General features: G+C 46.7%; 1 protein-coding gene across 2 annotated transcripts in view; it reads right to left on the bottom strand.

Annotated features, from left to right (window-relative positions):
• Positions 1 to 1,168: 1,168 nt before the first annotated feature.
• Positions 1,169 to 26,024, bottom strand: part of RAB6A (RAB6A, member RAS oncogene family) — a 42,777-nt gene continuing 17,921 nt past the window's right edge. The window contains exons 2-8 of one of the 2 annotated variants that reach the window (XM_039554884.1): positions 18,952 to 19,010; positions 16,365 to 16,418; positions 14,808 to 14,913; positions 12,743 to 12,854; positions 11,932 to 12,025; positions 6,421 to 6,487; positions 1,169 to 4,247 (exon numbers count right to left, since the gene is read on the bottom strand). In XM_039554884.1, coding sequence (XP_039410818.1) covers positions 4,183 to 4,247; positions 6,421 to 6,487; positions 11,932 to 12,025; positions 12,743 to 12,854; positions 14,808 to 14,913; positions 16,365 to 16,418; positions 18,952 to 19,010 — 557 coding nt within the window. In that variant the 3' untranslated portion in view covers positions 1,169 to 4,182. Of the gene's footprint in view, positions 4,248 to 6,420; positions 6,488 to 11,931; positions 12,026 to 12,742; positions 12,855 to 14,634; positions 14,741 to 14,807; positions 14,914 to 16,364; positions 16,419 to 18,951; positions 19,011 to 26,024 lie in introns of both variants that reach the window. The other variant, XM_039554876.1, reaches the window with a different exon arrangement.

Raw genomic sequence — 26,024 nt, 5'->3', positions numbered from 1 at the left:
GAGCAAAGAAGCCATCAGCACCCTCCAACCCCAGCCAGATACGCCCTCTTGGATTTTGGAGCTGGGCTGGGAGCACAGCTTGACCCACTGCAGCCACGAGCGAGTGGCCAGGAGCACCCTCCGGAGCTGGTGGGTGCCCCCCCCCCATTCCCTGCTCCACGGCAGCCCCGTCTCTGCAGTTTAATCGAGACCCCCTTCACCAGTGGCAGCCTGGGGACACCAGCGGGAGGTGACGGTCCCAAGGCTACCCACGGCAGCAGCCAGGAGGAACCGAGGCGGTGACTGTGGTGTTTCCAGAGGCTCCCACCCAGGGTGGGACCTGGAGGTGCCAGGTACAAGGAATGGAAGCTCCTCCCAGTGACAAAAACCTTCTCCAGGGACTCGTTTCCCCCCCACAACTGTTTCCATATCCCTAATTCCAGCACATCTCCACAGCTGCATTCCAGTTTCACAACCAATTTATTCGTGGTCCTTTTAACAACAAAGAGCTTAACCAAGAGACCAAGGTTGGGCTGTTGGTGTTCCCACACCAAATCCAGGTAATTCCCCTCCTCTACTCGCCAGGTTGTACAGGGCTTGGAGCAACCTGGGCTAGTGGAAGGTGTCCCTGCCCATAGCATGGGGTGGCACTGAATGGTCTTTAAGGTCCCTTCCAACCCAACCATGCTGTGATTCCACGATTCTCTCCTTCAGGAGAGCAAAGGATAACTCACCAAAGTGCATCTGTTACTCACCTCCCTGGCCCCGCAGACCTGGCTGCCATCTCCAGCAAGGAGGCTTAAGGAGGATCCTCCTCAGGGAAGGTGGGCTTGGTGCACCCGTGTCCCAGGGAAGCTGAGGCAGCGGTGAGGCCGCACAAAGCACCCGAATCGCCTTTGGGAAGGGAACGGAGGAAGCAGCTGGCTGCAGAGAGCAGAAAGGAGCAGAGAGGCACAGCTGCCTCCCTGGACAGGCTCCGTCCCCGGCATCGCTCGTCGGGCGCTGCAAACAATCGCAGAGACACTGCAGCAACAGCAAACACACCCCTGCACCACCTTCCCTCTGAAACAGAACCCCCCAAAACTCTTCCTGCCCTCACAAAAGCCTCCTGCAGCACCTCAGCCCCCCGTGAGGGGCTGCGCCTCCCGCCTGCGCTGCGCTGCACGTGCTGAGAGAAGAGACCCAGAGCTTTCCAATGAGACAGGTATTTATTTAGTTCAAGCGCTAAGGATTTGTTCTCTTGTTGTTGTTGGTTCATATTATCAAACAGAGCTGAGGTACCACTGACATTCCAACATGAAGAAAAGGAACCTTTTTTTCCCCTTACACAATTTCTTCAACTACTTTTATCAAGACAAAACGTGAGGCATGGAATAGCTGCATGATGGACTGTACAACGAGCAAGCCAGAGCAGGGAGGAGAAAAGAAACAGAGCCGAGACCTTCACTCAAAAAATCACACGAAAATCAGCATTAGAAGTCTGTGCCCATGGTTCCACTGGCCACATCCACGGAGCAAAAGAAAATTAAAATCTAAAACCTGACAGATGGATGGTGCAAAAAAAAAAAAAAAAAAAACCCAAAAAATTAATATAAAGACCATGTTGCTCCTGTGCTCACCCCGGAAGTGTGTGCTCTGTGGAAAACTGGGATGAGGACAGGACTGAGCCCTGTGGTCACATTAAGCACAGACTATCAGCAAGGACATGCACGGAACATACCTGGCTGTGCTGAGCAGCCCCAGGGACGTTGTCTGGAAGTGCCAAACCACAGCCTCACCCGTGCTCCTGCAGCCCCCTGGCCGTGCTGAACACGGAGCTGTGGGAATGCTGCTCTCCAGACCTTTGTTCCCAGGGAGTTCTGGACAAACCTGCTCTCAGGTCTTCCAGGAAAAGCAGCCAGGCTGCTGGTCCTCTACAGCCCGTACGGGCTAAGCCAGCTCCTTAAATCCAGTGCTTAAAGCTTGGGACTGTGGGAAGCAGAGGGGGCTGGTTCTATCAGAAGCAAGAAAAAAAAAGGATGTCCTTGTGGGGAACAGCCAAATGAGGACCAAAAGAAGCTGCACGGAGAACCAAAGGAGACAAAAGCAAACCAAAGCAAAGGAAGAAGCAGCAGGATGAAGCATTTCTGCATGGTTAAGAACAGTACAACAAAGGAAAAGCAGCCAGGTTTCCTTCCCCCAGAGAGTTTCTTTTAAATAAAGAATGATCCTTTGTCACATATCATTGATGTTTATTTCAAGACATGCCACGTCAAAAAAACTCGCCTTTAATATTGCATTAGAAAAGCACTTTTACATCTCGTTCTGCCTTTAAGTTATTGTTGTGCAGAGCTGCTAGAAACCCAGGGCAGGGCACGAGCCTGGCATTCACCTCAGGAATGAAGAATTCCAACTCTTTTATGCCCGCTTCCTGGGGAAAGTGGTGGTGAGGATGATTCCCTTCCTCTCCCCCAGGTGGTTATTTTAGGTGGTACAGAGAGGGGCAGAAGAGAACCAAGGAGGAGCCTGAATATTCCCTTGCAATTGTCCATTTAATTCGCAATCGCAACACAGACTCGAGAATTCGTTCCTGCACTGTAACTCGGCCAGAGTCGCCCAGCAAACAATGTATTTACAATTGTGTTTATTAACTTACACAGCAACTTCACAATGACTAGTAAAGATTAAAAGGGTGCACTTCTAGTGTGTTCCATTCCGTGTTTCTCAGGTAGCTACATCTCGCAACATCAGCAAAGCTCTACACAGATTCCTCAGCCCAAGGAAAACAACAAAATCAGCACTGAAAAGAGTAAAAAAATTGAAGCCGAGAAATAAATATCAAAGAAAAAAGGGTTAATTGTGAGCCTAATTCCATAGAAAACTAAATTACTAATTACTTAACCAAACTATACAGCTCTAGAGAACCAAACTAAACCAACTTGGAAGACTGAACATAAAAAAAAAAAAAAAAAAAAAAAAAAAAAAAAAAAAAAAGCTAAAAAATAAAGGCATAAATCTGCATAATGAGAAGTTGGTTTCCATCCTACTCCAGTCCCTCCCTTTCCATCTAAGATGTCTCAACTAGGATTCTGCAGGATCAAAGTAAACACCCCTTCCCCACGGACCTATGCCCACGCTCTGGAAAAGCGGGTGCCATTCCCCCTCTGCTGGGGCAGCCAGCTGCTCTTCCCTCTTTGTCCCAAATTTCCAAGGTTTCAATTGGCTTTGGCAGGTTTTAATGCCAGCCCTGATTTCAATATTTCCCTTAAAAAAACAAAGAAGCAAAATGCTTTCTCCTCCAAACAGCTGAAACGTTACGTTCCCATCTCTTGGGCAGTAATAATTCACTTCATTGGTGTTCTACTTAAAAAGGAAAAAAAAAAAAGCTCTGAAAATTCATTTTGCACTCGAAACATTATTTCCCTGTTTCCTGCAAGTGTTTTGCTAATGCACATCCACCCTTTCCTTCCCCCCCAAATCCTCCAGAAGCCACTCATCCCAAAGAGCCCATCCGTATTTCCCACTATGCGTCCTTGGAAATGTGTCCCCGCTGCCTCGGCAAGAATTCCCAGCTCCAGCAGCCGGCGGTGACAAAGCCCCACTACGGCCGGGCTGGGTCTGGACACCAGGCAGACTCGCTCTGCTCAACGCAATTAAGAGCTTGGGGTTAATTTGTGTTTAATTATCAAGGATAAGTGTTTAACCCTCGGCATCTGCCGCCTCCCCCTGTGATTCCGCCTGCTGTCTATGCGTTCCCAGTTTCTGAGAGAAATCCAAAGGGCCAGATTTGCAAGCCTTCTTCTGCACATACATCTCATCTAGGTCCAATTCCAAACTTACTCAGTTGCCATCCTTTCAAAGTGCAATATCATAACATATTAAAAAAGGAACAAATATTAAGAAATTGTACCTATTTTTGTTTGGATTTTTTTTTTTTTTTGCTTTTGTTTTTTTTTAAAGTTATACCTAGAATACGCTGGAATATTTTGGCTTTTTTTTTTTTTTCTTATAAATAATGAAGACACTGACATTTTGTTGGTGTGTGTGTGTGTGGGGTGTGCTTGTGAAGCTAAAGATCATCTCCACGAGACAGCCAGCGATGATGAACTGCGATACGTTATTACGGAAAGGGGAAGGTTCAAGCCAATATTCACACTGCAGTCAATGAAGAGGACAGGGAGGGAAAGCAGTGATGTTCTGGAGAAAGGTGGAAGCCACATGGTATTAGCAGGAACAGCCTCCTTCACTGACAGGCTGCTCTTGAGGCTTTTCCAGTTTTATGTCAATCACTGGAAGGAGGAAGTTAAGGCAAACAGATCTCCAACTCTGCTTCCCTACCAAGAGCAGGATTTTGAACGGCACTTTCAGTGCTCCCCACTGAAATGCTTGGAAAGACCAGCTCCAAACCGAAGGTTTCTCACCTGCCCCTCCTGCCCTGGCACTGGCACATTAAATATGCAGCAGAAACTATGTCGGACCCCAATGCTTGTCTCCAACCAGTCTGCTCTTCCCAGCGATCCCACTGACCTCTTGCTGGGGGAATTAAAGATGCATGGATACACCGAAAGGTCTGATCACTGTTTCTGCACAGCCACAGAATCATTCGGGTTGGAAGAGCCCGCCGAGATCTTCCAGTCCACCTGCTCCCCCAGCACTACCAAGGCCACCAGTATCTCATATCCCCAAGTGCCACATCCACACGACTTTAAATCCCTCTGGAAATGGGGACTCTACCACTTCCTGGGCACCACTGCACCCTGCTAATCCCCGGAGCTCCGGCCATGCCATCCTGACCTCCCCATCAATCCGTGCTCAGTTAAACCTCTGTGCTTCCACCAGCAGCCAACAAAGCCCTGCCACCAGCCTGAGCTCCCCCTTCCAGTGACAGCTACTGTCCCACAAGGTCACTGCAGAGCTGGCTGCTCAGAACCTGCCTGTGATAAGCGACTCCCTCTGCAGCACTCCAATTCCCAGCGGATGCCCTACAGTTACAGCCTCACGGAACTTTGCCCAGGAGGAGCTTTGAATGCTAATCCCCAGCTCAGAGCTGTTCACCACAAGTCTCCAGCGTTCCCCTTATCAGAGAACACAGAGGCAAAGAGATCACGCAGCTGGTACTTCCAACTTATTTCTTTAGGGGGTTGAAGTTGCTTTTTAAAGAGGTTTGGAGAAAATAAACACGGAAAGAGAAACAAAAGACCAATAATTCATCTCCAGTGTTTGGTCCATTTGGCTGATCTAAAGCTTGAAGTGTGTTTAAGTTGGAGATGCTTGACATGAGCCTTGACAGCTTCATCTCAGAGCACCAGTGGGTCAAGATCCTTGAACCCTCCATGTTCTGCAAAAACACCCCCGTTAATCCTAATGCAGCTGCCCAGGAGACAATGCTATTCTATCCCTGCTATCTGCAGGCTGCAGGAAGCCAAATTCCCAGTGCCCTTGCTGCACTCCCGTTTAGACACTGGTGATCAAACTGCCTGACACAGCCCCTGCCTGTGCACTCTACCCCTCATTAATAAAAATTGTCGCTCGTTAACCTTTCAGGGACCTACAAGACGAAGTATTTCTGCTCACTCAAGTCCCTATCACACAAAGCTTGTGCCTCAGCAGCTGCAGCCCCCAGCTTCCCAAATCCTTCTTTCCCCCATGTATCAGATGCTCTGATGGAATGTCAAGGCCTGGCTTGTCTCACTCCCACAGTTGCTGGGACTTCTTTCCACCAAGATACAATTTCTCCTCTATTTACCAGCTCCATGATCCCTGCTGCAAATAAAACCAACAACCCTGGAAAAACTGCTATTCCAAACACACCCACCTGGCCAGGGCAGTGATTCCAGTGTAGCCATACTGCTACATCATGCCTTTTCCATCCCTCATGCCACCTGCTTTCCCTTGGCTAAGACTGATCGCATCAGTTGAGTCTTCTCCCTCCCACCACAGAGATGCTGCCTGGGGTCCAGGCCATGACAGGCTGCCCTGGGAGGTTATGGGATCTCCATCCTTGGGAGATTTCCCAAGTTTCCCTGAATGTGACCTGGAGAAACTGGCCTAATCTGGGAGTCAGCCTTGCTTTGAGCAGGAAGGTCAGAGAAGGGGCCTACAGAGGTCCCCCTTCCACGACAGTTTGATTTTGGATTCTGTCAGCCAGATGTGCAAGAGCCACATAGGGGGGTTTTTTCAGACCTCTTTGCAGCTGTTTCTCCCACCTCCCTCCCCACATCCCACACGTTCAAACACCAAGCAAAGAATCCTTTTGCATCACCATTCCTTCCCCTGCTGCTTCCACCCTCAACACCCCTGCTCCCAGCCTTTCAACCCACCAATCCTTCTTCCTCAGCACTTCAAGCTCGAAGGTTACTTGCCCCTATTCCCCCTCTTTTTGGGATGTCCACGAGCTGCGCGAGGGCTGCAGCGGCTTTTCCTCGTCCAGGGTAACGCCTGGCACAGGCACAGAAAGGATACTGTCTTCTCTACTTTTGTCTTGTGTGCTTTCCATCCCAGGCAAGGCAGCTGCCACGCGTCGGAAAAGCTGCAAAGAACCACACAGGGAACAGATGAAAACAACGGCTCCCCCCGGCTGAGACAGTTCAAACAATGATTCAACACATCCTGCAGCACTATTTACACTGCTCAGCCCCAAAATCCTGACACCAAATATAACCTTTATTCCTAGGAAAGGGCAAAGCACAGCTCTTGTTAGTGGAGATCAAATGGCTGCGAGCAGCAAACCTCCTGCACCTTCTCTGCAAATAGGATGGGAGGCATCCAGCACCTCACCTCACACCTGCCATGTATGTCCATGGACCCCAACAACTTCCCCATGCCAGCTGGGAATTCCATTTTCACACCTCCCCAGAGGATTACAAAGGAGCATGGACATGCTGATGAAGGCAAACACACCATCCAGGAACCTGTCACCGTATCAGCTGAGCTGACACACATGGGAAAGTGTCAGAAAATGGGATGTATGGAAAGGATTTCTTCCAAGCTTCACCCAGCTGTGGCTCAGGCTCCTGTAAACCAGACAAAGGAACGTGCCCAAACCTAATCCTCATCTTTCGGTGCCCACGTCATGGTTATCCTATGTCCACATTCAGGGCATAAAGCACAGAACAAATGCATCCAAAGCCTCTCACTTGAACACCACCTCCAGTTTCCCAGCAAGGTCTGAGCTCCAAACTCTCCTCACGGTTTTATTCCACTTGAAGGAGGCGAGATGGAACGGAACTGATTTCCTCTCCTGCATTTCCTGCCTTTGCCCCTGAGGCTCAGCTTTGTAATTCCCACCACACGGCTTTTCCTCTGGGTGAGGACCCTACAGATGTGCCCACTACTACTGCAGGAGAATTGCCCTGGATCCAGCTGCCTGTCCCCCCCAGCACAGGATGCTCTCCATCCATCGCTGTGCTCCCACCGCATCCCTGAGAGCCGCGCGGGAGTCCTGGATCGCCCGGTGCGGGTCTGACGTCAGCCCTGGTGTGTTCCATTACTGCACATTTTCCTGCCTCTCCTCAAATGACACAAAGCCAAACCACTTATTCCCAGTGACCCACTTTCCACAGAAAACCAAGCCAAGCCACTGCCAGCCTGTTTACATCAGGAATGTGGGTACCCGACCAGCCCTGCGGGTCCCTGCCCAAGGGCTTTCCCCGCTTTGGCTCCCAGTGTCCAAATGATGCTGGAGAGACAATTAAGACAACTTTGTTGGCTTGACAGCCCCCTCCAAGCTCACCATGAGCAAGCCCCCAGGCCTGTCTGGGACCTTTCCTGGCAGGAATCTGGCACACAGTGGAATCTGAGCCAAGGACAGGGGTCTGAGAAGTCGGTCCTTGACGTAACTCCCTGATTTCAGCCAACAACTTGGAAGTAACCAAAGCTTAGTACACCCCCCTCCGTGTTTCTGTGAACCTCTGCAATTAAGCTGGACCTTCCAGCCTCCCTGAAAACCTCAGGGAAATCCTCAGAGGCCAACCAGGACATAACAAAATTCCAGGTGCTAAACTGTACCTAAACCAACAGCAGGAATGCCCACGCAGAGGAAGGGTGAGGAGTCTTTAAAAAATCCTCAGCTGATGGAACCAACTGGAATTCCTGCATTTAAACCACAGTGCTGACAAAAAGAATTTACTGTTTAAAATACAGTAATCCTTTCTTTACATTAAGACCAGGAATAAAATGATGCTTTTAGCAGTATTTCTCCCCTAAATTATCGGACTAAAAATAGGAATTTGGCAACTAAGAAAAATCAACTTTCTTTCTTATTAACGTTCTGCTTATCAGCCCCAGCATATGTGAGTAAATCCAATTAGGGAAACTTCCTGATGGTTGGAAAGCAGCCTTCCCACAGGGCCCTCCGAGCTTCCTGGTGCTGTCAGCCCCGAGCCAGTGTGTGTCTACACACACATGTACATGTTTAAATGTTTGTGTGGGTATAAAAACACAAGTATTGATGAGCATCCAGGACTTTTTTTCCAAAGCAGGAGTTAAATGCAGCAGCTGAAAGACTAAAAGCCACACAAACGCTCTCTCAGCGTTCAACTCCGCAATCTGCTTCCTGATAGAAACTCTGGAAAAAAGCCTCATCTCTCACCATCAGTTTCCAGCCATTTGCCAAACTGTGCCTTTCCTGCTACTCCAGCCAATAAATCCCAACAGATCAGGGTCACAAAGGACTGCAGGCATAAACCAGTTTTCAGCCACAGTCCAGCAGCAATATGGAAAGGACAGGAGGATCACTGTCCAGATGGAAAAACCGGGCAAGAAACCTGTTCCCCAATGCAAGGCAAACAAAAATCTTTCCCTAATTCTCATTCTCTGCAGCTCTGAGGATAATTCTTGCCCATCAGATGGACAAGAATCAGAAGACAGGAGAAAGAGCCCAGCTCTGTGAGAACAGGGTCACAGAGGGGCTGTGCTCAGGGAGCTGCTGCCGTGAGAAAGTTCTTCTGCCAAGGACCACATTCATCCCCTGGCTCTTCCAGGGCCAGCGTGGAGTGTGCCAGGTACTGCTGGAGGGAGGAATTCAAGGGCTCTCCCTCCCCTCTCTTTCTACAAGACAGCAAAATGAACCCTGACATATTCTGGGCATGAAATCCACGGACTAACAATAAGATTCCCTGAAATACAGACTGCCGAGCCAGAGCAGGAATCGCAAAGTCTTTTAAAGCTTATTCAGGGCTGACAGAATGAATCAGAGACTACGATTCTCTGCATTAAATGGAGCAAGTTATCTACTTCTCTTCTCCAGCTTAAGGCTCCCCTGGCAATCAGTCTTTGCAGGATCCAAAAGCCAATCTTTTCCCCTCTGCTGCATCAGTTTCACCCCACAATAACACCACCACCGCTTTTATTCCCCAGTATCCACTCATTTCTTCTTCAATAGCCCCTGCCTAAAGCCAGAACGAACAGCAAGTGTGAAGGACCTTGGGGACTGCAAACAGCTCTGCAGTCACAGATCCAACAGTACACAGCACTGAGGTGCCATCCTCAGAGCTCTCCCCTTTCCTGGCACAGGGAATGGCAAAAAAAGCCTGGCAGCAGCACGGTCCCCTCTGCTTCTTTGCTGGTAGAAGATGCTGGCACTGGAATACCTGCTGTTGCAAGGACAGAGCACCTCACCTACTGCGGTCCCAGCACAAAGCCAGGCCCTCTGGATTTGCAGGGCAGCTGCAGGGAGCACAAAGCTGAGGGCAGTGCCCTTCCCTCTTATCCATGCTGCCTTCCACCAGAAAATGATGAACCAGAAGCTAAAAGCAGCACACAAGGACCAAAGTCCCCTGGATTCCCACTGATAAGGAGGAGCTGGGAAAGTCACAGCCATTCCCTCCCTGAGCAGGACAAGAAATTCAGCTGTTTCTGTATGAAAATTCTGTATGAAAATTAACTTAGACAGTGCTTGTTCTCCAGGCCCAGAATATATTGTGGATAGAAGTTACCAGCTATGGGAAGGTCAAATTTGCATTCAGCTTATTAAGGATTTTACACAGGTTATGGGTAGGGGATCCATTCTGCAGTTGTACTTTCCCCTTGCACTGGGAGAGAATTTATTGCTAAGTTACTAAAATAAATTCACACAATTCAATAGAGAAGCAGCAAGGAAACAGGAAACCATCTAAGTGGTGGCATTAAAGGTCTTATCCTTTGATAATTGCTTAAACAACTATTTATTAAACTAATAAAAAACTGAGAGTTACAAATATTCTAGAGTATAGAAGAGCTGCGAAACCCTTGAACATCCCAGCCCACGCCTGCAACATCTGGATCAAAACTTAGAAGAAAAATCCACTTTTAATTCTTTTTGAATATCCACTCGTGTCTTTGCACACCATCAAATCCTCAGGGTTCCACCCGGCCCTGAAAGCCACAACTCCCTCACAGGCTTGGCTACAGAACCTCTGGAAATGTGGCAGGGCACAGAAACTCCCTCAAGGAAAGAAGGAGTGTAGAGCTGCTGCTTCATCATCACCATCATCATCACTCCTCTCAGTGAAGCAACTGCTCTCAGTGCACACCCCCAGGTCTAAGCACTCATTAAGGACTGCAGCACAGAATCCAAACCTTAATTACAAGGCAGCCTCTGTTGTGGCACGATAATTGGGGGACCCTGGAAGCCAATACGTCCATGGTGGGTAATGCAGTGAAAGAGCTCTGAGTTAACACTGCTATAATTATCCCATTATATAGGGAATCATTTTGCTACTTAGAGACAAAGTCAAGGGACATTTTAATAACAGACCCTTTAGTCCTGTCTAGAACATAAAGTAGTTTATAATCCTGTTTTATTACTCCTGGTACCATTTCTGCATAGAAACCATTTGTGTAACTACATATATAAAATATACATGGAATGTCATCCATACACAGAGAATCCCTGATGGTTTGGGTTGGAAGGGACCTTAAAGCCCATCCAGTGCCACCCCTGCTATGGGCAGGGACACCTTCCACTAGCCCAGGTTGCTCCAAGCCCCATCCAACCTGACCTTGAAAACTTCCAGGGATCCAGGGGCAGCCCCAGCTGCTCTGGGCACCCTGTGCCAGGGCCTCCCCACCCTCCCAGGGAACAATTCCTTCCCAGTATCCCATCTAGCCCTGCTCTCTGGCAGTGGGAAGCCATTCCCTGTGTCCTGTCCCTCCATGCCTTGTCCCCAGTCTCTCTCCAGCTCTCCTGGAGCCCCTTTAGGCCCTGCAAGGGGCTCTGAGCTCTCCCTGGAGCCTTCTCCTCTCCAGGTGAGCACCCCCAGCTCTCCCAGCCTGGCTCCAGAGCAGAGGGGCTCCAGCCCTGGGAGCAGCTCCAGGGCCTCCTCTGGACTCTCTCCAGCAGCTCCACATCCTTCTATTCCCAGGGGACAGGGAGCTGAACACAGCATTTCACATGTTTGTGTTTGCTCTGTGGAGACACACAAGAATCTGTGTCTTTTCCAGGTCCAAATTTAAAGAGCCACAGCTCATCTCAGGACATAAACGCTCATTTTTCTGCAGTCCCATCAGCTCAAAAGACCTTTCACTGCTTTCCCCAATTCAAAAGCAACTCATCATCTACTAGAAATAAACAGCTCTGGCTATCCAGGAACATTTGCTGTCACTTGCAGTGCCTTCCAACAGAGTGGGAACAGCAGTTCCAGTGTCCCCCTGTGCACTGGAAGCATTTTAAGCCATCACGCTCCTCCTTCACTGGTTTGTTCATTCACTGAATAACAAACACTCCTCAGACCTGTGTTTCCCCAACTTTTTGTCTCACTCTCAGTCCAAACACCAAATCTGGATCACCAAAAATCCAGGAAGGTGTGATTTTGTACTCACAAAGCTTCTTCCATTACTCCTCTATTATTTAAGGGGAAGGAAGCCCCAAGTCATTTGATGCAAGGTGAGGGATCCTTCAGAACCTCAGCCAACAACTCTGAGGGGTTGCTTGCTGTGTGTGGACTACAATTCCCACTGGCTCCCTTTGCCAATATCCAGGGAAGTGCCACTCACCTGTTTTACATTGTATCCTGCTTTTGCACTAGTTTCAATGAACATTACATTCAACTCTTTGGCTTTCCTTTCTCCTTCCTCGATGGACACTTGTCTGGGGAAGAAAACACAGAGTTAGGGAAAAAAAACCCAAATCTGGACAAACACCTTAATAATTAAGATTTATTACAGTTCTGAAAGCACTTAATGGGTTTTTTTCCTGATTGGAATGCAGAGCTGCAGAGAGATATCACCACTTCAGGTACCAGACCCACTTCCACGGCACACCTGGCTCCCAAAGCAGAACTCAGCATTCCAGTGGAACAGCCAAGTGTTCACCCCCAAATCCCTGTCCAGGAGGCTGTGCTTTTATTTTATTTTTATTTTATTTTATTTTTATTTTATATTTTACAATTAGCAATCACAGTCCAAAAATAATCATCAAAACCATACTGTTTTAAAAAAGGTCCAAGTGTAACCATCTCATACGGGAGGAATTTTGTCCCGTTTTTCCCTGGATATGCGTTCCATCCATTAAGCAGAACATTATTAAGAACAAATATTTGTAACCAGTTTATTCATTCACTGATGTGGGCTGTAGTCAACAGCCCCTTCTCTCCTGATATCTGGACAAGTTGGTGATGGTTTTTCCACTCATTCACAGCACTGTGATGGAAATTTGGCTTAGCCAAAAGAAAGCAGGTTTAAAATTGAGATTTCTCTAGTCACAGCCATCTCCAGAAAAAACATACATTTAAATATACTCCTTAAAATAGAAGCAAACAGCAGCAGAGTAAGAAAAGCATTTGAAAGCTGGATTATTCCTCCATACCTCTTATCTGCTAGATCTGTTTTATTTCCCACCAGCATGATGATGACATCGCTGCCCCGTTCCGTTCTGACATCATCGATCCACTTTGTGGTTTGCTGGAAGGAGTTTACATCTATCAGAGAACAGTGGAGAGGGTTATCACTGCAGGTGTCCCTCACAGCTCACCAGGAAATACATCTGGACTTGGAAAGAGAAGCTTCATATTCTGTGGAGTCGGCGGAAGAGGGTGATGAAGAATCAGCAAGTGGAACCCTAAATCTCCCCCACTAAAGGACACGGAAAGTCTGGCATTAATTTCAGGTGGGCAAGGGCTTCATTACAGGTGGATTCAAAGCCAGGGAGGGAACTGAGTCCATTTATAATTTGACAGCACCTAAAATGAAAAGGCTTATCACTGTGTTTCAGTTCCTTATTTTTTAGTTCAACATGAAGTATTTTCCATAGGGAGTGGGGATTAGTTTTTGCACTCCACACTGCTCATGGCTTGTGTACCTACAGAGGTTCCTACGATTCCACTGCTTCTCAAAATCCTCAATCCCAGCCTTGCATTTTGTACACTTGAATGAGTAATTTTTATTTTCTCTAGGGAATCCCAGGGTTACACAACACAGCAGCAACTCCTGTGGCACTGAACGCTTGCCTTCAAAACAATTTCTAAATCTTTGCATAAAACCAGAAGCAGAAATTTAACCTCTTCACAGGCACTTAATGCTACCTTCTTAAAAGCTGCAAGGGAAGAATTCAGACTGTATGGTGCTTGACAAGTCGCATCCCACAGGGAAAAAGGAGTTGGAGGAAAGCTGCCATAGAGCTCAGCATTTGCCAGTTAGTGACACAAAGAGCATATGAGCAGCCCAAGTAGTTTCAGTACTTAAAAAGGGGGGGGGGGCACTGCAGCAGTTCTTGAAAAGTATTGATTTTTTTTTTTAATGGCTTCTACTGCAAAGTAATATATTGCGTGCTAGACAGCCACGACTTGATCACTTGCCAGCATCTTAATTCTCTTTACTGCTTGGCAATATTGAATTTGCTGGGTCAGGAAAAAATTCAGAGTTCACAGCTAACCTGTAATTTTAGCTCAAAGTAAAGTGCCATTTTTAACAATTAGAGCTTTTCTAGGTAAAGCCCCTATTCCTGCTGTAATCTCCTCGTATTTATAAATCAAAGGACAAGAACTTAGGCATTTGCGTAGAATTAGGCCATCGTTCTCAGTCAATTCTGGTTTAGAACTGAAATTGTCTGAAGGCCTAGCTCCCCTAAAACAAAATTTCTGCTCTTTGTCAGTGCAGGAACTGGTAAGTTAAGGGGTGTCTGGACTGAGGGGAGGGACAGAAGGAGCAGGGTTGAAGAAGCACTAATATTTTAGTTGACAAAAATGTACATACCTTAGTAAGAAATGAAAGAGCAATTGTTAAAGGGGAAGGGCTTAGTGGTGAGTTTTACATCTTGCAGCACATGAGAGTGGCTGATTCCAAGGAAAATGTGATGTTAATGCGTTCTCCCCGCCAGCCCGTGCCCAGATTTTGTTCAGTGGGGGAGGGTGAATGAAGTGAAGCAAGCTACAACAGCCTCCAATTTGAGAATTCAGATACCCATGAACATGAAGACCAAAAGTCACAGGTGATGTTGTAACCAAAAGGCAGATGGAAGAGTGCAACGAGAGCAGGCAGGACTCGAGGACTGAAGAAAAAGGGAAGGGTTAAAATGATGTTTCTGAGACAGTTTATAGATCACAACAGCAGCAACCACGGGGCTTGTTTAAAACAAGCAAAGAAACCACGCTTTTGTCATGCCAGGATGAAGCCCAAGCAGATGACGTGAGAGGACATGCAAAGCTAAGCTAGAGGATGAAAAGGGCAGAGTATTAGAAATGCAGAATTCCCCCCACTCACTTGTGATATCATAAACAACAACTGCAACAGTGGAGTCACGAATGTAGCTAGGAATCAAGCTCCTGAACCGCTCTTGACCTGCTGTGTCCCATAATTGCAACCGTACCTAACAAAATCAGTCAAACAAGCAAGAAAAATAAGAAAAAAGGTCAAACCCAGTGCAAAATACCTACTTGTGATATCGTAAACTACTACAGCAGCAGCAGAGTCACGGATGTAACTGGGAATGAGGCTACGGAAACGTTCCTGACCCGCAGTATCCCACAGCTGCAACCTGATCTGTGGGTGGGAGAAAATTAAAAAAGCCAAACTGCCACTAAAAATAAAAGAGTAAATAAATGCTTTACTTTTTCCAAAAAAGCTAAATGAAAAGGATAAACTCATGCAGGAGATGCCTGGGGACTGGGAGCAGCAGGATACCGTCTGCTTAAAGCAATCTCTCCCGAGGGACAGTAGCAGCCAAACTGGGGGGTGCAGCTAGCTCAGCTTCCCAAAAAATGCTTCCCTTCCAAAAGGGGAGGGGTGGAATGGCTCAGCTTCCAAACTGAGAGGACCAACAAGAAAGCTACGGCTGAAGTGATGGAATCACCATCCCTGGAGGTGCTCAGAAGCATGTGGATGTGGCACTTGGGGACGTGGGGCAGTGGTGGCCTTGGCAGTGCTGGGGAATGGTTGGACTTGATCTTGGAGGGCTTTTCCAGCCTCAGTGATCCTGTGATTCTGTGAAATGTTCACCTGCAATTCTCCCTACACCAGAGTTTCATGCTCTGCTCTCCGTCCTCAGGACCCACACAGGCAACCTCCAGCAGCATGGAGGATGGTTGCTGGTGGAAAAGCTGGGAAAGCTACTCCTGTCAGTTTTTCAAGGATAAAATGCTCTTTATAACTCTAAACTGCAAAGTAACATGCACAGAGAGGCTGAATGGCTCTTACCAGCAAGGTTCTGGAAGAAAAGGCAAGACACACTAAAAGCAACATGTATGGCAAGGTGTGTAAGAGCCAGCTTGTCCATGGAAAGCACATCTCATCCCTCAAGCACTTTCCATGCAATCCCATTTATTGGGGGTTTATCCAGTACCATTTATTGGGGGTTTATCCAGTACCATAAGCTTCTGCAGCACTGCAGTTTTGTTTCTGCAAATAGCTCAACTGAGGCTGAATTTCTTAATTAAGAATCTGAGCTCATTTTAAACCACAGCTTTGCTTGCACAGAGGAGTGATTTCACTTGAGGAGCTAAGACCGCACCAAGCTAAGAAACGAATCTCATTTGTGAACTCATCAGAGGCCACCTTCTTTTCAAAAGAGGAAGAAGATGGAGCCAGCTATTAACTGGCCACATCTGGCAATCTGTATTTTACCTTTCTGTTTTGTGGCATCAAAAACTGAAGGGGTTAAGCATGGTTCCCCTTTCTCCAGATTCCCACCACCATTCACCCCTCAAATTATCTGTATCATCTCTTTTCTTCAGAGAGGATGACACCAAAGCACCTTGTGCCACTCCCAAACTGCACCCGAGAGCCCTGCACACATGAACCAAGTGATGATTCCCCATTCCCCACTTCCCATTCCCCACTGCTGTGTCTCCACAGCACTTGTCAGTCTGGAAGCAGCTGGGAAATGAAGGCTCAGCCTGTGCTTCCAAGTGATCTCAGAAGTGTGGGCTGCACAAAACCAGATGCTGGTCCTCATTCCTACTGTTCAGAGAGAAGAGCAACAAAATCTTACTCACTGTTCGATCCTCCAAGTACATGGTTTTTGATAAGAAGTCAATGCCAATTGTTGCCTGTAAAGAGATGAGAAAACCAACAGCTCTTAAATGAAATGTCAGAACACCTGCAGTGATTCTCAGGGGAGCAGCAGCAGCTGAAAGAGAAACAGCTTGGGTTTCTTATTCTTAAGATACAACTCGATTCAATAAGCAATTTGTTTAATATATCACAACTAGAACAATTCCTTAAAGCACAAAAGGCTCTAAAGCTCGGCTTCAGTTCATGCATATTGACAGTTTAATCCACACATTTATTTGGGTAGCAGCAGGGATTTTTATGCATGTGACAAATTGGTGTCCCTCAGCTCAACCAGGATATGTGGGCACATTGTCTTCTTCCCAATTGCCAAATATCTCCATGGATCTTCACTTTCCCAGGCAGATTAAGGCACACACCTACATGATCCCTAACAACCACTACAGCTTGGTTTGTCCTAAAGCAGCAGCATAACTGCACCCAAATGTCCAGACACCAGTGGGAGTTTCCTGGAGAACATCCTAATGGCAGTGGGAAGCCATTCCCCTTGTCCTGGCACTCCAGGCCCTTGTCCCAAGTCCCTCTCCAGCTCTCCTGGAGCCCCTTTAGGCCCTGCAAGGGGCTCTGAGCTCTCCCTGGAGCCTTCTCCTCTCCCAGCCTGTCCTACCACGACACAGGGAAGCAGCAGTATCAAGGAGTGGATTCCAGTATTCCCTACACCCCAGACTTTTACTAAAAAACAGATCTTCTATGATATGTTACATATGGTGCCACAGCACAAGGGAAATCATTCCCAGCATGTCCATGGAGGGGAATCACTCCTGGTAAAATAAACAGATCCAATTGCATGGTTTTATTTCAGGTGTTTGGGTTTCTGACACAGTACAGCAAGTTCTTGTTGATAAGACAGAGGGACACAGCTGAACTCCTCTCATCCAGCATCAAGCAAAAGGAATCCAATGCACAGCACGGATTTTATTAAATGGCAGCTTTCTATTTTTAACAGCTGAACATAAAAACCCATGTTCAAATGATAGGTTTCAGAAAACTACGCATTCAGAATCTGCCAGAAACGTGCAGAACAAGCAGATCGTCCCTGAACTCCCCTCCGGCTCCAGTTACCCATGATCAGGGTGTGATGTGCACTGGCATTAAATACTGGGCTCTGAGGGGTCTCTAGAGAATCCTGGGCATCCAAAAATGTCTATTTTGGCAATGTGATTTTGGCCAAATTCCTGGAACTTTTGTGACTGATTCCTTCTTCCAGCTCCAGCACAATAGGAGGTATGGCCCCACCTCAGTCACGACTCCAGGAAAACCGAGGGGTTTGGTTGAATGGCTCTGACCCAAGTCCATTAACGCCCAAACTGGGCAGGCAGCACTGATGCCTAAATCCAAGTTATCTTGGAAGCCCTTAGGATTTCTCACTGTTCTAAGTGCCACTCACTGATTTTGCAATCATTTAATGTATTACAACAGACCACCTCTCCTGGCGACACCCGTATTATCCTAGAGCACATAGGGTCAAACCTCCTCAAGGAAGAACTAGGACACAAACTCCGTAAGGAAAAGGAGCAGTCCTAAAAGAAAAAACACTGGGGGGGGGAAAAAAAAACCCAGTTTAAATAAAAGAACTGCCTTCAATGTCCATGTAATTACAGTGGGAGGAATCAGCAAGGATGTCTGCTGCCTCGGGAGCAGTGACGTGTGCTCCAGCCCTCCCACACTATGGAAGCGTGCCTCTTCCCACAGCTCAGGGAGAACTTCCCATCTCGTTTTTCCTAGCAGCAGCAAGGAGGAATTACTGAAGGAGGCAGGAGGGAAATCACTCAGTTCAATGAGATCCTTGGGCAGACACTGAGGAATGGGAGAATCACGTTTTCCTTTTTTTTTTCTTTCTTCTATTACCTCCTCCTCCCACCCCCCTAAGAAAACCTTCCCAGGCACCAGGGAACAGATTTTTCTCAGTTTCGTGTATCCAGAACATCACCAACTGTAACCAAGTCATGAAACAAGTTCTGCTTGGAGGAGATACACTTTAGGAAACTGAAGTACTTTTATATCTTGCCACATTTTGAGCTCATGCTAAATTCTGGCAGTGGGCAACAGTGGGCAACTGTTCTCCTGGATTGCACAGTGCTAATCTGTAAAATTGTTTTCTAAACTTCCTACATTTTCCTTTTTTTTTCACATTTTATATGATTTTCTAGCTTGTGTCAACTTGTTGTTTAAAAGAGCTGGGTACCTGCTATGTTATCCACACACAGGGATTAGATCTGTTGATGGTCAGGTAGAAAATGGTGGATAAAAAACCCTTAGCAGACTTAACAACTGCTATTCCCTGGCTGTGCCTCGGGTATTCCTTTAGAACCACAGCTCATCCTGCTGCAAGCAGCAGATAAACTTCTGGAGCAGAATCCAACCCAGAAGTGCCACTCTGGCAGGTGATTAAGATCTTACAATTGGGAATTCCATGGTCAGTGCCCCAACTCTTATGGAATGACTTTTCCTGCAATGGAAGACACAGCAGCAGAGGAGTCTTACACAAGACAAAAATACTGATTAATTTACCTGGTAGGTGTTGTCAAAGCTGTCATACATGAACCTGGTGATCAAGGAAGTCTTCCCCACTAAAAGAAGAGAAAAAACCATGGATTCAAGGACCAATTTCAGAGCAAATTTTAAGCAAGTCATTTTAAAAGGGTTTACTGTGTCCAACAGATCCATAGTGTGCACTTAAACTTCCCTCAAGGACAAGAGCAGTTATTTGACTTTACAATTGTAAGGTCACTTATTTTTTCGGTATCATTCCCAAGCATCAGTTTTACTCTTAAATATTTGTGATTTGGGATGAAAATTAATTTCGTTGCTCCATTTTCTACCAAGTCATTCAGTAATTTTAGTTGAACTGAATGAATTTAACAGCCCCTACAACTAATTATTAACAACAAAAAGCTCTTCTCACTCATAAAATACGGGAATTATTCACTTTAAAACCCCACCATCCCCACAACACTTATCTTCTTCTCCTCTAAGACCAAACAACACAGCTGAGCTGGGCCAAAGCCTAACTCATACTTCATAGGGTTTTTCCTTCTCCTCCATCTTCACCTGGAAGGGATCAGCAAGATACACAGGAACTGGAATATCTCCAGCTGCCTCATTTTGATGTGTATAAATCCTCTCAACTGTAGGCCAGTTATCTGGGAAGCAACTGAAGTTCCTCAAGGCTACATCTCCTCCCAGTGTTCTTTCCAACCTCCCTGCAGCTGGAATTTGCCATCTCCCACTGGCAGAAGAGAGGAACTGTGTGACTTGTGTCGGATCCCAAACACTGCTGGTGCAGATAAACGGCAGGAAGAGTGCACAAGGCAGAGCTTGTGTTCTCCAGGCAATACTCCAAGGATTTTAGTTCTTTGCCCGGGTGACCACCCAGTGAACACAGGGATTTAAGGCAAGATTAAGGTCCCTTCCAACCCAAACCATTCTATGATTTCTGGGGTGAGTTTTGGGGGGTTTTGTTTGTTTGTTTTAAATCTTAACATAAGAGTGTCACCAAAATCTCCAGTATCCCAATTAAGCGGCATTTTCATCTTCAGTGAACTCTGAAAAAGGACTAAACAAACAGGAACCCAGCAGACAGCCTTAGAGAGATGAGATCTTCCCAAGTCAAAATCTGCATTCCCACATGAATTTCTAGCATATTCTGCTCTGGAGGCAGAGTCAGGTTTCCCATGAAGCTAAAAAGCTGCCTTCACAAAGGTAGAGCAAATATTCCCTTCTCTGAGTAGGTTTTCGGAAGCGGCGCATCCCAGACGGGAATGATTCCCGAATCCCTTACTCAGATTTGTCCCAAGAATGTGCTGAACAGCTCGAGCTGGTGCAGGACAGACAGCCACAGGCTGCTGTGAGGGGAGGAGGGATTCATTCCAGACCCAGTGACAATCCTCAGGAGACACAGACAAGCAAACCCAATCCCTTCCCGCTGCAGCACAGGCTGAATCCCAGGAACTGATTTGCAGCGTCACAAACAAGCTGGTTTTCCTCACGTGGCCACTGATGCAAATAGGCACATTTAATTCTTCACAGGTCCAATCTCACCCAGGAAATCATCTGCTTTGGTAACTCACGACCCCTGAAGGACAATGAAGTGTTCCAGCAAATTCTTCCCTTCTGAGTGACATGTCTTGGACAGGGTCTGACCACAGACTACAAAATATGAAAATATTCCGTTTATTCCTGGAACCTCCCTCCCTACCCTACCTTCACTCATTTCACAAAAAGAGGGGGGAAATAAGGTAATGCTTGGCTTGTTTATATTTAAATATCTGCTTCAACCAACATTTGGAGAGAGCATCCTAATGGACTTAGTTCCAAGACATTTCTTCTCTGAACAGACCCAGGTTTATGTTGACAGGCACCAGATCAAGTTGGTATTAACACCAACTGCTCACAGTTTTAATTCCATGAATACTGAGGCATTGCCATTCCTCCTTTTAAAAAACCCAAATGGATTCCTTTTAGAAATCCTGGCAGGAAAGAAAGCCCACAGTTCCCACTGTATCTCTAATTTCTGTTCCGCCTTGCTGGCCATATGTTTCTCGAATTCCCAAAAGGCATTAATTTGGGAGTGATTGCAAGCAAGGGAGAGGACAGAATCAGAATTTGAATTCATCTTGGAAAATGCCAAAATGACCTCAGGAGGCAAATGAAGCTCAGCAGGGAGAAGCAGAACAAGGTAGTACACAGAGACAAGAACAACCGGCTGCTTAAAATGCAGATGGGAAACAACTGGATAAGTAATCCAGGGGTTATAGCCCAAGGAACAGATAAGACACTCAAGACTTCAGCTTTGTTTCATTAAGATGTTGGTTTGGGGTTTTTTTTTTAATCTAGTGAGTTAATTTAATCTCTTGGAAAAATTTCCACACACGAGTACGTCCAGGGCAGCATTAGTCAGCAATGCAATATCCTTTAGGCCAAAATATCCCTGGTATGCTACTGGAACAATTCCAAGAAAAAGGTCAGTATCACATCCTTGGAGGGACAGAGGTGGGGGAGGAAGTGCTGGGAATGGGGTTTGCTTTGACTGGAGCAGGGAGGAGGGTTCTGCTGGACACACTGACAGCTGTGCTACAGGAAGCCAGGGAAAATCTCAAACAATTCAGGAGCTGAGAAGGAACTTTTTGGCAAAAAAACCAGGCAGCTTGCATAGCTCACAGCAACCAGCTGAAAGGTGAGGGGCAGAAGTGACTTACTGCTCAGGAAAAGTTGTCTGCAGCCACTTTTCCTCTGTAGATCAAGATCTAACAGCTAAAAGCGAAGTCCAACCACAATCCGAGCAGAAGGGCATGGAACTGGGAAATTGAGGCAATTAAACTCTAAAATAACTTATTCAGCTGGGCAGTGGACTCTCCTCCCTTCCTTGGCACGCAGAGTTGTCAGATGTCATTCCACTCCAGGAATTTACATCTAAGGCATCCGAGAGTGTTTTGAAGAGGAGGGAAGCCAAGTAAATAAGTGATTAACCAAAGAAACCGTTTGTTTCGACACTGCACCTGAACATCAGTTCTGGACATTTTTCTGTCATTAAGAGGCTGAACAACGGCTTCACCAGATGAGTTCTTGGCTCCTTCCAACTTTCCGTCCAACAAAATCTCCACATCAAACAGCTCCTAATCACACAGCTGTGCCTCAGACACCACTGCTTAAGTGCTGTGATTATAAAATCCTAGGTTTTGGGTTGGAAGGGACCTTGAAGACCAGCTCATTCCAACCCCCTGCCATGGGCAGGGACAACTTCCACTATTCCCAGCTTGCTCCAAGCCCCGTCCAACCTGGCCTTGGACACTGCCAGGGATCCAGGGGCAGCCACAGCTGCTCTGGGCACCCTGTGCCAGGGCCTGCCCACCCTCATAGCCAAGAATTCCTAATATCCCATCTAGCCCTGCCCTCCGGCAGTGGGAAGCCATTCCCTGTCCCTCCAGCCCTTGTCCCCAGTCCCTCTCCAGCTCTCTTGGAGCCCCTTTAGGCTCTGAGGTCTCCTTGGAGCCTTCTCTTCTCCACATGAACACCCCCAGCTCTCCCATCCCGGCTCCAGAGCAGAGGGGCTCCAGCCCCCAGAGCACCTTCTATCATCTAATTATCAATGTACACTTCTGAAGGGGTCCAGCTCCAACAGGAATTTTTAAGCTCGGATCTGACTTGTTCAGATGGTTTTCTTTGGCTGGGTCAGCTCTGGAAGAATCTGGAGCTGGTGGCTCCCATCATGAACTGGCTGCTCACCCCATCCACATGAATTCTGGAAGGCTGCAATGTTTTCGTATGTTCTGGGACAAGAAGTCGGCTGTTCTGATATATAAAATTAGGAAACTCCTAAAAGGCAAGGTTTGATCACTGGTTCAGCACAGAAACCAGCAGACACCCACGAACACCAACACCCTCCCAAACACCAACACCCTCCTGAATCAGCAACTGAATTGTGGCAGCAAACAGCCACGTGTCCAAACATGATTGAGTTAAAAGATGGGAAGTCGTGAAGTTCCTATAAGTGGAACTGCCATCAACCAGGAGGGGCTAAATTCCAAGCCTTCAGCTCACAGAGTCACCCTGATCAATACCCTTTGTCTGGGAGCCTTGAGCCACTGCCTGGCAGGGATTTCACAGAGAGAAGTCAGCTGCAAGATGGAATCAATACGCTGATCTCGTGCTTCCAGCCACTTTGATCCGACAGCAGCCGCTGGAGAGATTCCAAGGTCGTTCCATCTGATTCTTGCAGGCTGCCTTTTTCCTGCTCCTGGGGAGATCTGTGTGTCCAGCAGCAGCCCCCAGTACTGACACTGATTCACGGTGGGCTCCCACAGCTCCCACAGCTCCCGCAGCCCTCGGTGCCGGCGCGTGCGGAACAGCCCCGGCTGCAGCGCTCTGTGCCGGGCACTCTACCGAGGCACTGAGGAGGAGGGCACAGACCCATGAGAGAACACAAATCACCTCCCTGCCAGCATGGGATTAGAAGGTCATTTGTTGCCAGAGTCTGCAAAGGGCTCAGGCACCAGCCAGGAGTGACCTCCAAGGAAAAGTAATTGGGACTGTGGCACTTGGACTGTGCAATGCACGAGGAGCAGGTCTGACATCCCCCTCTCATTCTCTTAGGCAGATCATACTAGAGATTCACATCTTGTCCATGGATTCTTCTGGAAAAGTCACATTTAAATTGCTGACTTCACCTAGTGGTCGTTTAGAACCTTCAAAGCATCAGCAACCAGGAAAAAAAACAAACCGAGAAATATTTGCAAAGCGAAATAACCTTAGAAGTAATCAACATGTCCTGCCTATTCAACTGGAAAACTGCACTTGGCCTCTCCCAGCTCTCAGAAGCAGCCTTGGCTAAAAGATCCAACCTGCTGAAAGCCAGAGGTAAAGGGAGGAAGATGAGGAAAGCCTTCTCCTCACAATAGCAGATAAATTGCAGTGTAATCCCAAAATTTCACTTGCCCTTCGCATGACTCCTTTCAGATTTGACTGAAGGATAAACCCCAGTGACACTACAACTTTCTTTCATAGATAAGCTCACCTCAAAATCTTCACTGGAATTATTTTGCTGGGAAAAAAACCAACCCAAGGCACCCAGAGGAAAAGCATTGCTAAGAACAATATACTGAATTATGAATGCCTCAAAACCATTTTTAGATTTGTGTTTAAAAAGAAGCCCCAAAAGGAAGATGCACAGAGTTGACTTAAAATGATCTGCATGAACCAGTAAGAGTATTTTTAGGTATGTCATTCCCAGCACTGGAAACAGAAATGCTGTATTAAAGTGATTAAAGCAGCTTCTTTAAAAAATAATAAAAACATCCCCCATCCTCCGCTGCTCTTTGCTGTCAAACTATGGAAATTTCACCTGGCTCCCTCCAAGCAAGAAACAGAACTCATTCATTATCCGAAGGCACTGACAGAGCCAGCAGACTGCATTCATCCAAGGAACTCTCAGTCAGGTGAAGTTTATCCCAGCCACAGTGAGGAACTCGGGGGATGGAATCCAGTCTAGTCCCACGGAGCAGAGGCAAAAGCCACAGTTGAGGAGGTCTCATCTCCTCACTCGAATTAAAGGATGTTTTTACCCTGATTTTTTTCCCTATTGATTGCACTCCTGCTTTGCTGTCAAACCTATTTTATTCTGCCATTTCTTTCCTGATGGGATATAAGATCAGACCAAAGGACCACCTGAGCCAATTCCTTGCAGTTTTAAGTCCTGAATAAATAAAAAATAAAAAAAAAAAATCAAGAAAAAATAAAACCAGTAAAAAGCCTGCAAGATATGAACCTTCTTGAAATCCATGCATGGACCACTCTAAGTAGAATAAACAAAATGGTTCAAACAGCCCCTTTTAAGATAATTTATTCCCAGCCTAGTTAAAGATCTAGGTTATAAATTATTCTGTCATCCTATTATACAGATGTGCTTCTTTAAAAGAAGGAATTTAAGATTCTGTTTAGGAAGTTAACATAGAATATCCAGAGAGTTACAGGGAAACAAGACCCACAAAAACATGGAACAATTTAGGTTTGATTATATACCACTTTTGTAGTTCAAGAGATGCTCCATCATCTTCTACCTTAAATACATTCCATTTCATTCCTCCCAGATAACAACTCACCCTGATTTTAGCTGATTCTGGGTTTGATACTCACTCCAAGCAGAACAAACAATGGCCTAGAGCTCACGGCAGAGATCAAACACGGAGATCAGGCAACGGAAATTAAAGCAGTGACAGCGAATCCGCCGGCTTCGGAGGGAGCGGAGCACAGGGAGCACCCTCTGAACACAGCGTCCCTTCAACACAATTCCAGCAGTTTTATTCCTTCTATTTTAGCAGCTGCTCCTCTGACAAAGGACATTTGCAGCTGCAATGCTTCCCACAGAACCACGGCCCGTGAGGACCTGCACACAACGTGCTGATGCCAAATATTGGTATTTAGGTATTTCTTTGGCAGTTCAGGACACGTTTTGGTCCATAAGGATACCTCTAAAAATGCAAAAAAAAAAAAATAATCACAGAACCTTTTTGGCTAGGAAAGCCCTCCAAGATCATGGAGTCCACCCATTCCTCCATCACTGCCAAGAACATCACTAACCCACGGCCCCAAGAGCTGCATCCAGAGGGCTTTAAATCCCTCCAGGAATGGGGATCCAGCAGCTCTCACAGGGCTACGAAACAACACCCACATGGCAAACCTCAGCCCCAAAATAAGCCAAAGCCCTTTCAAGAACTTACACACAGGCTGCAGAACCTGCTCCAACCTGCTCTGAACCTCCTCCAATGAAAAACAGCCACAAGGATGCTACTGGCAGGAGTTTGTCCATGACTGTTGGGGAAAGGAGGACAGGCAGCAGAGCAACCACATCTGAAAGGGGTTTTTGGCAGTGTATTCGTGGAGGTTTTATGGTATCCTACCTCGAAAAGGAACTCTAGAAAGGCAGACACAATCAATAACAATGTCAAACAACTGCAGCTGGCCTTCTTAAACCAATGAATCCCTGCCAATCCTTTATTTCTTTTCAGGTCACCACCACAACAAAGCTTTTCTTTTGCCTTTTAATTAAAAGCACTATCGAAAACTGTTTGATACAGTCCTGGATCAAT

Source organism: Corvus cornix, chromosome 1 (assembly GCF_000738735.6).
Source record: "Corvus cornix cornix isolate S_Up_H32 chromosome 1, ASM73873v5, whole genome shotgun sequence".
Taxonomy (NCBI): Eukaryota; Metazoa; Chordata; class Aves; order Passeriformes; family Corvidae; genus Corvus; species Corvus cornix.
This window is presented reverse-complemented; position numbering and strand designations above follow the sequence as displayed.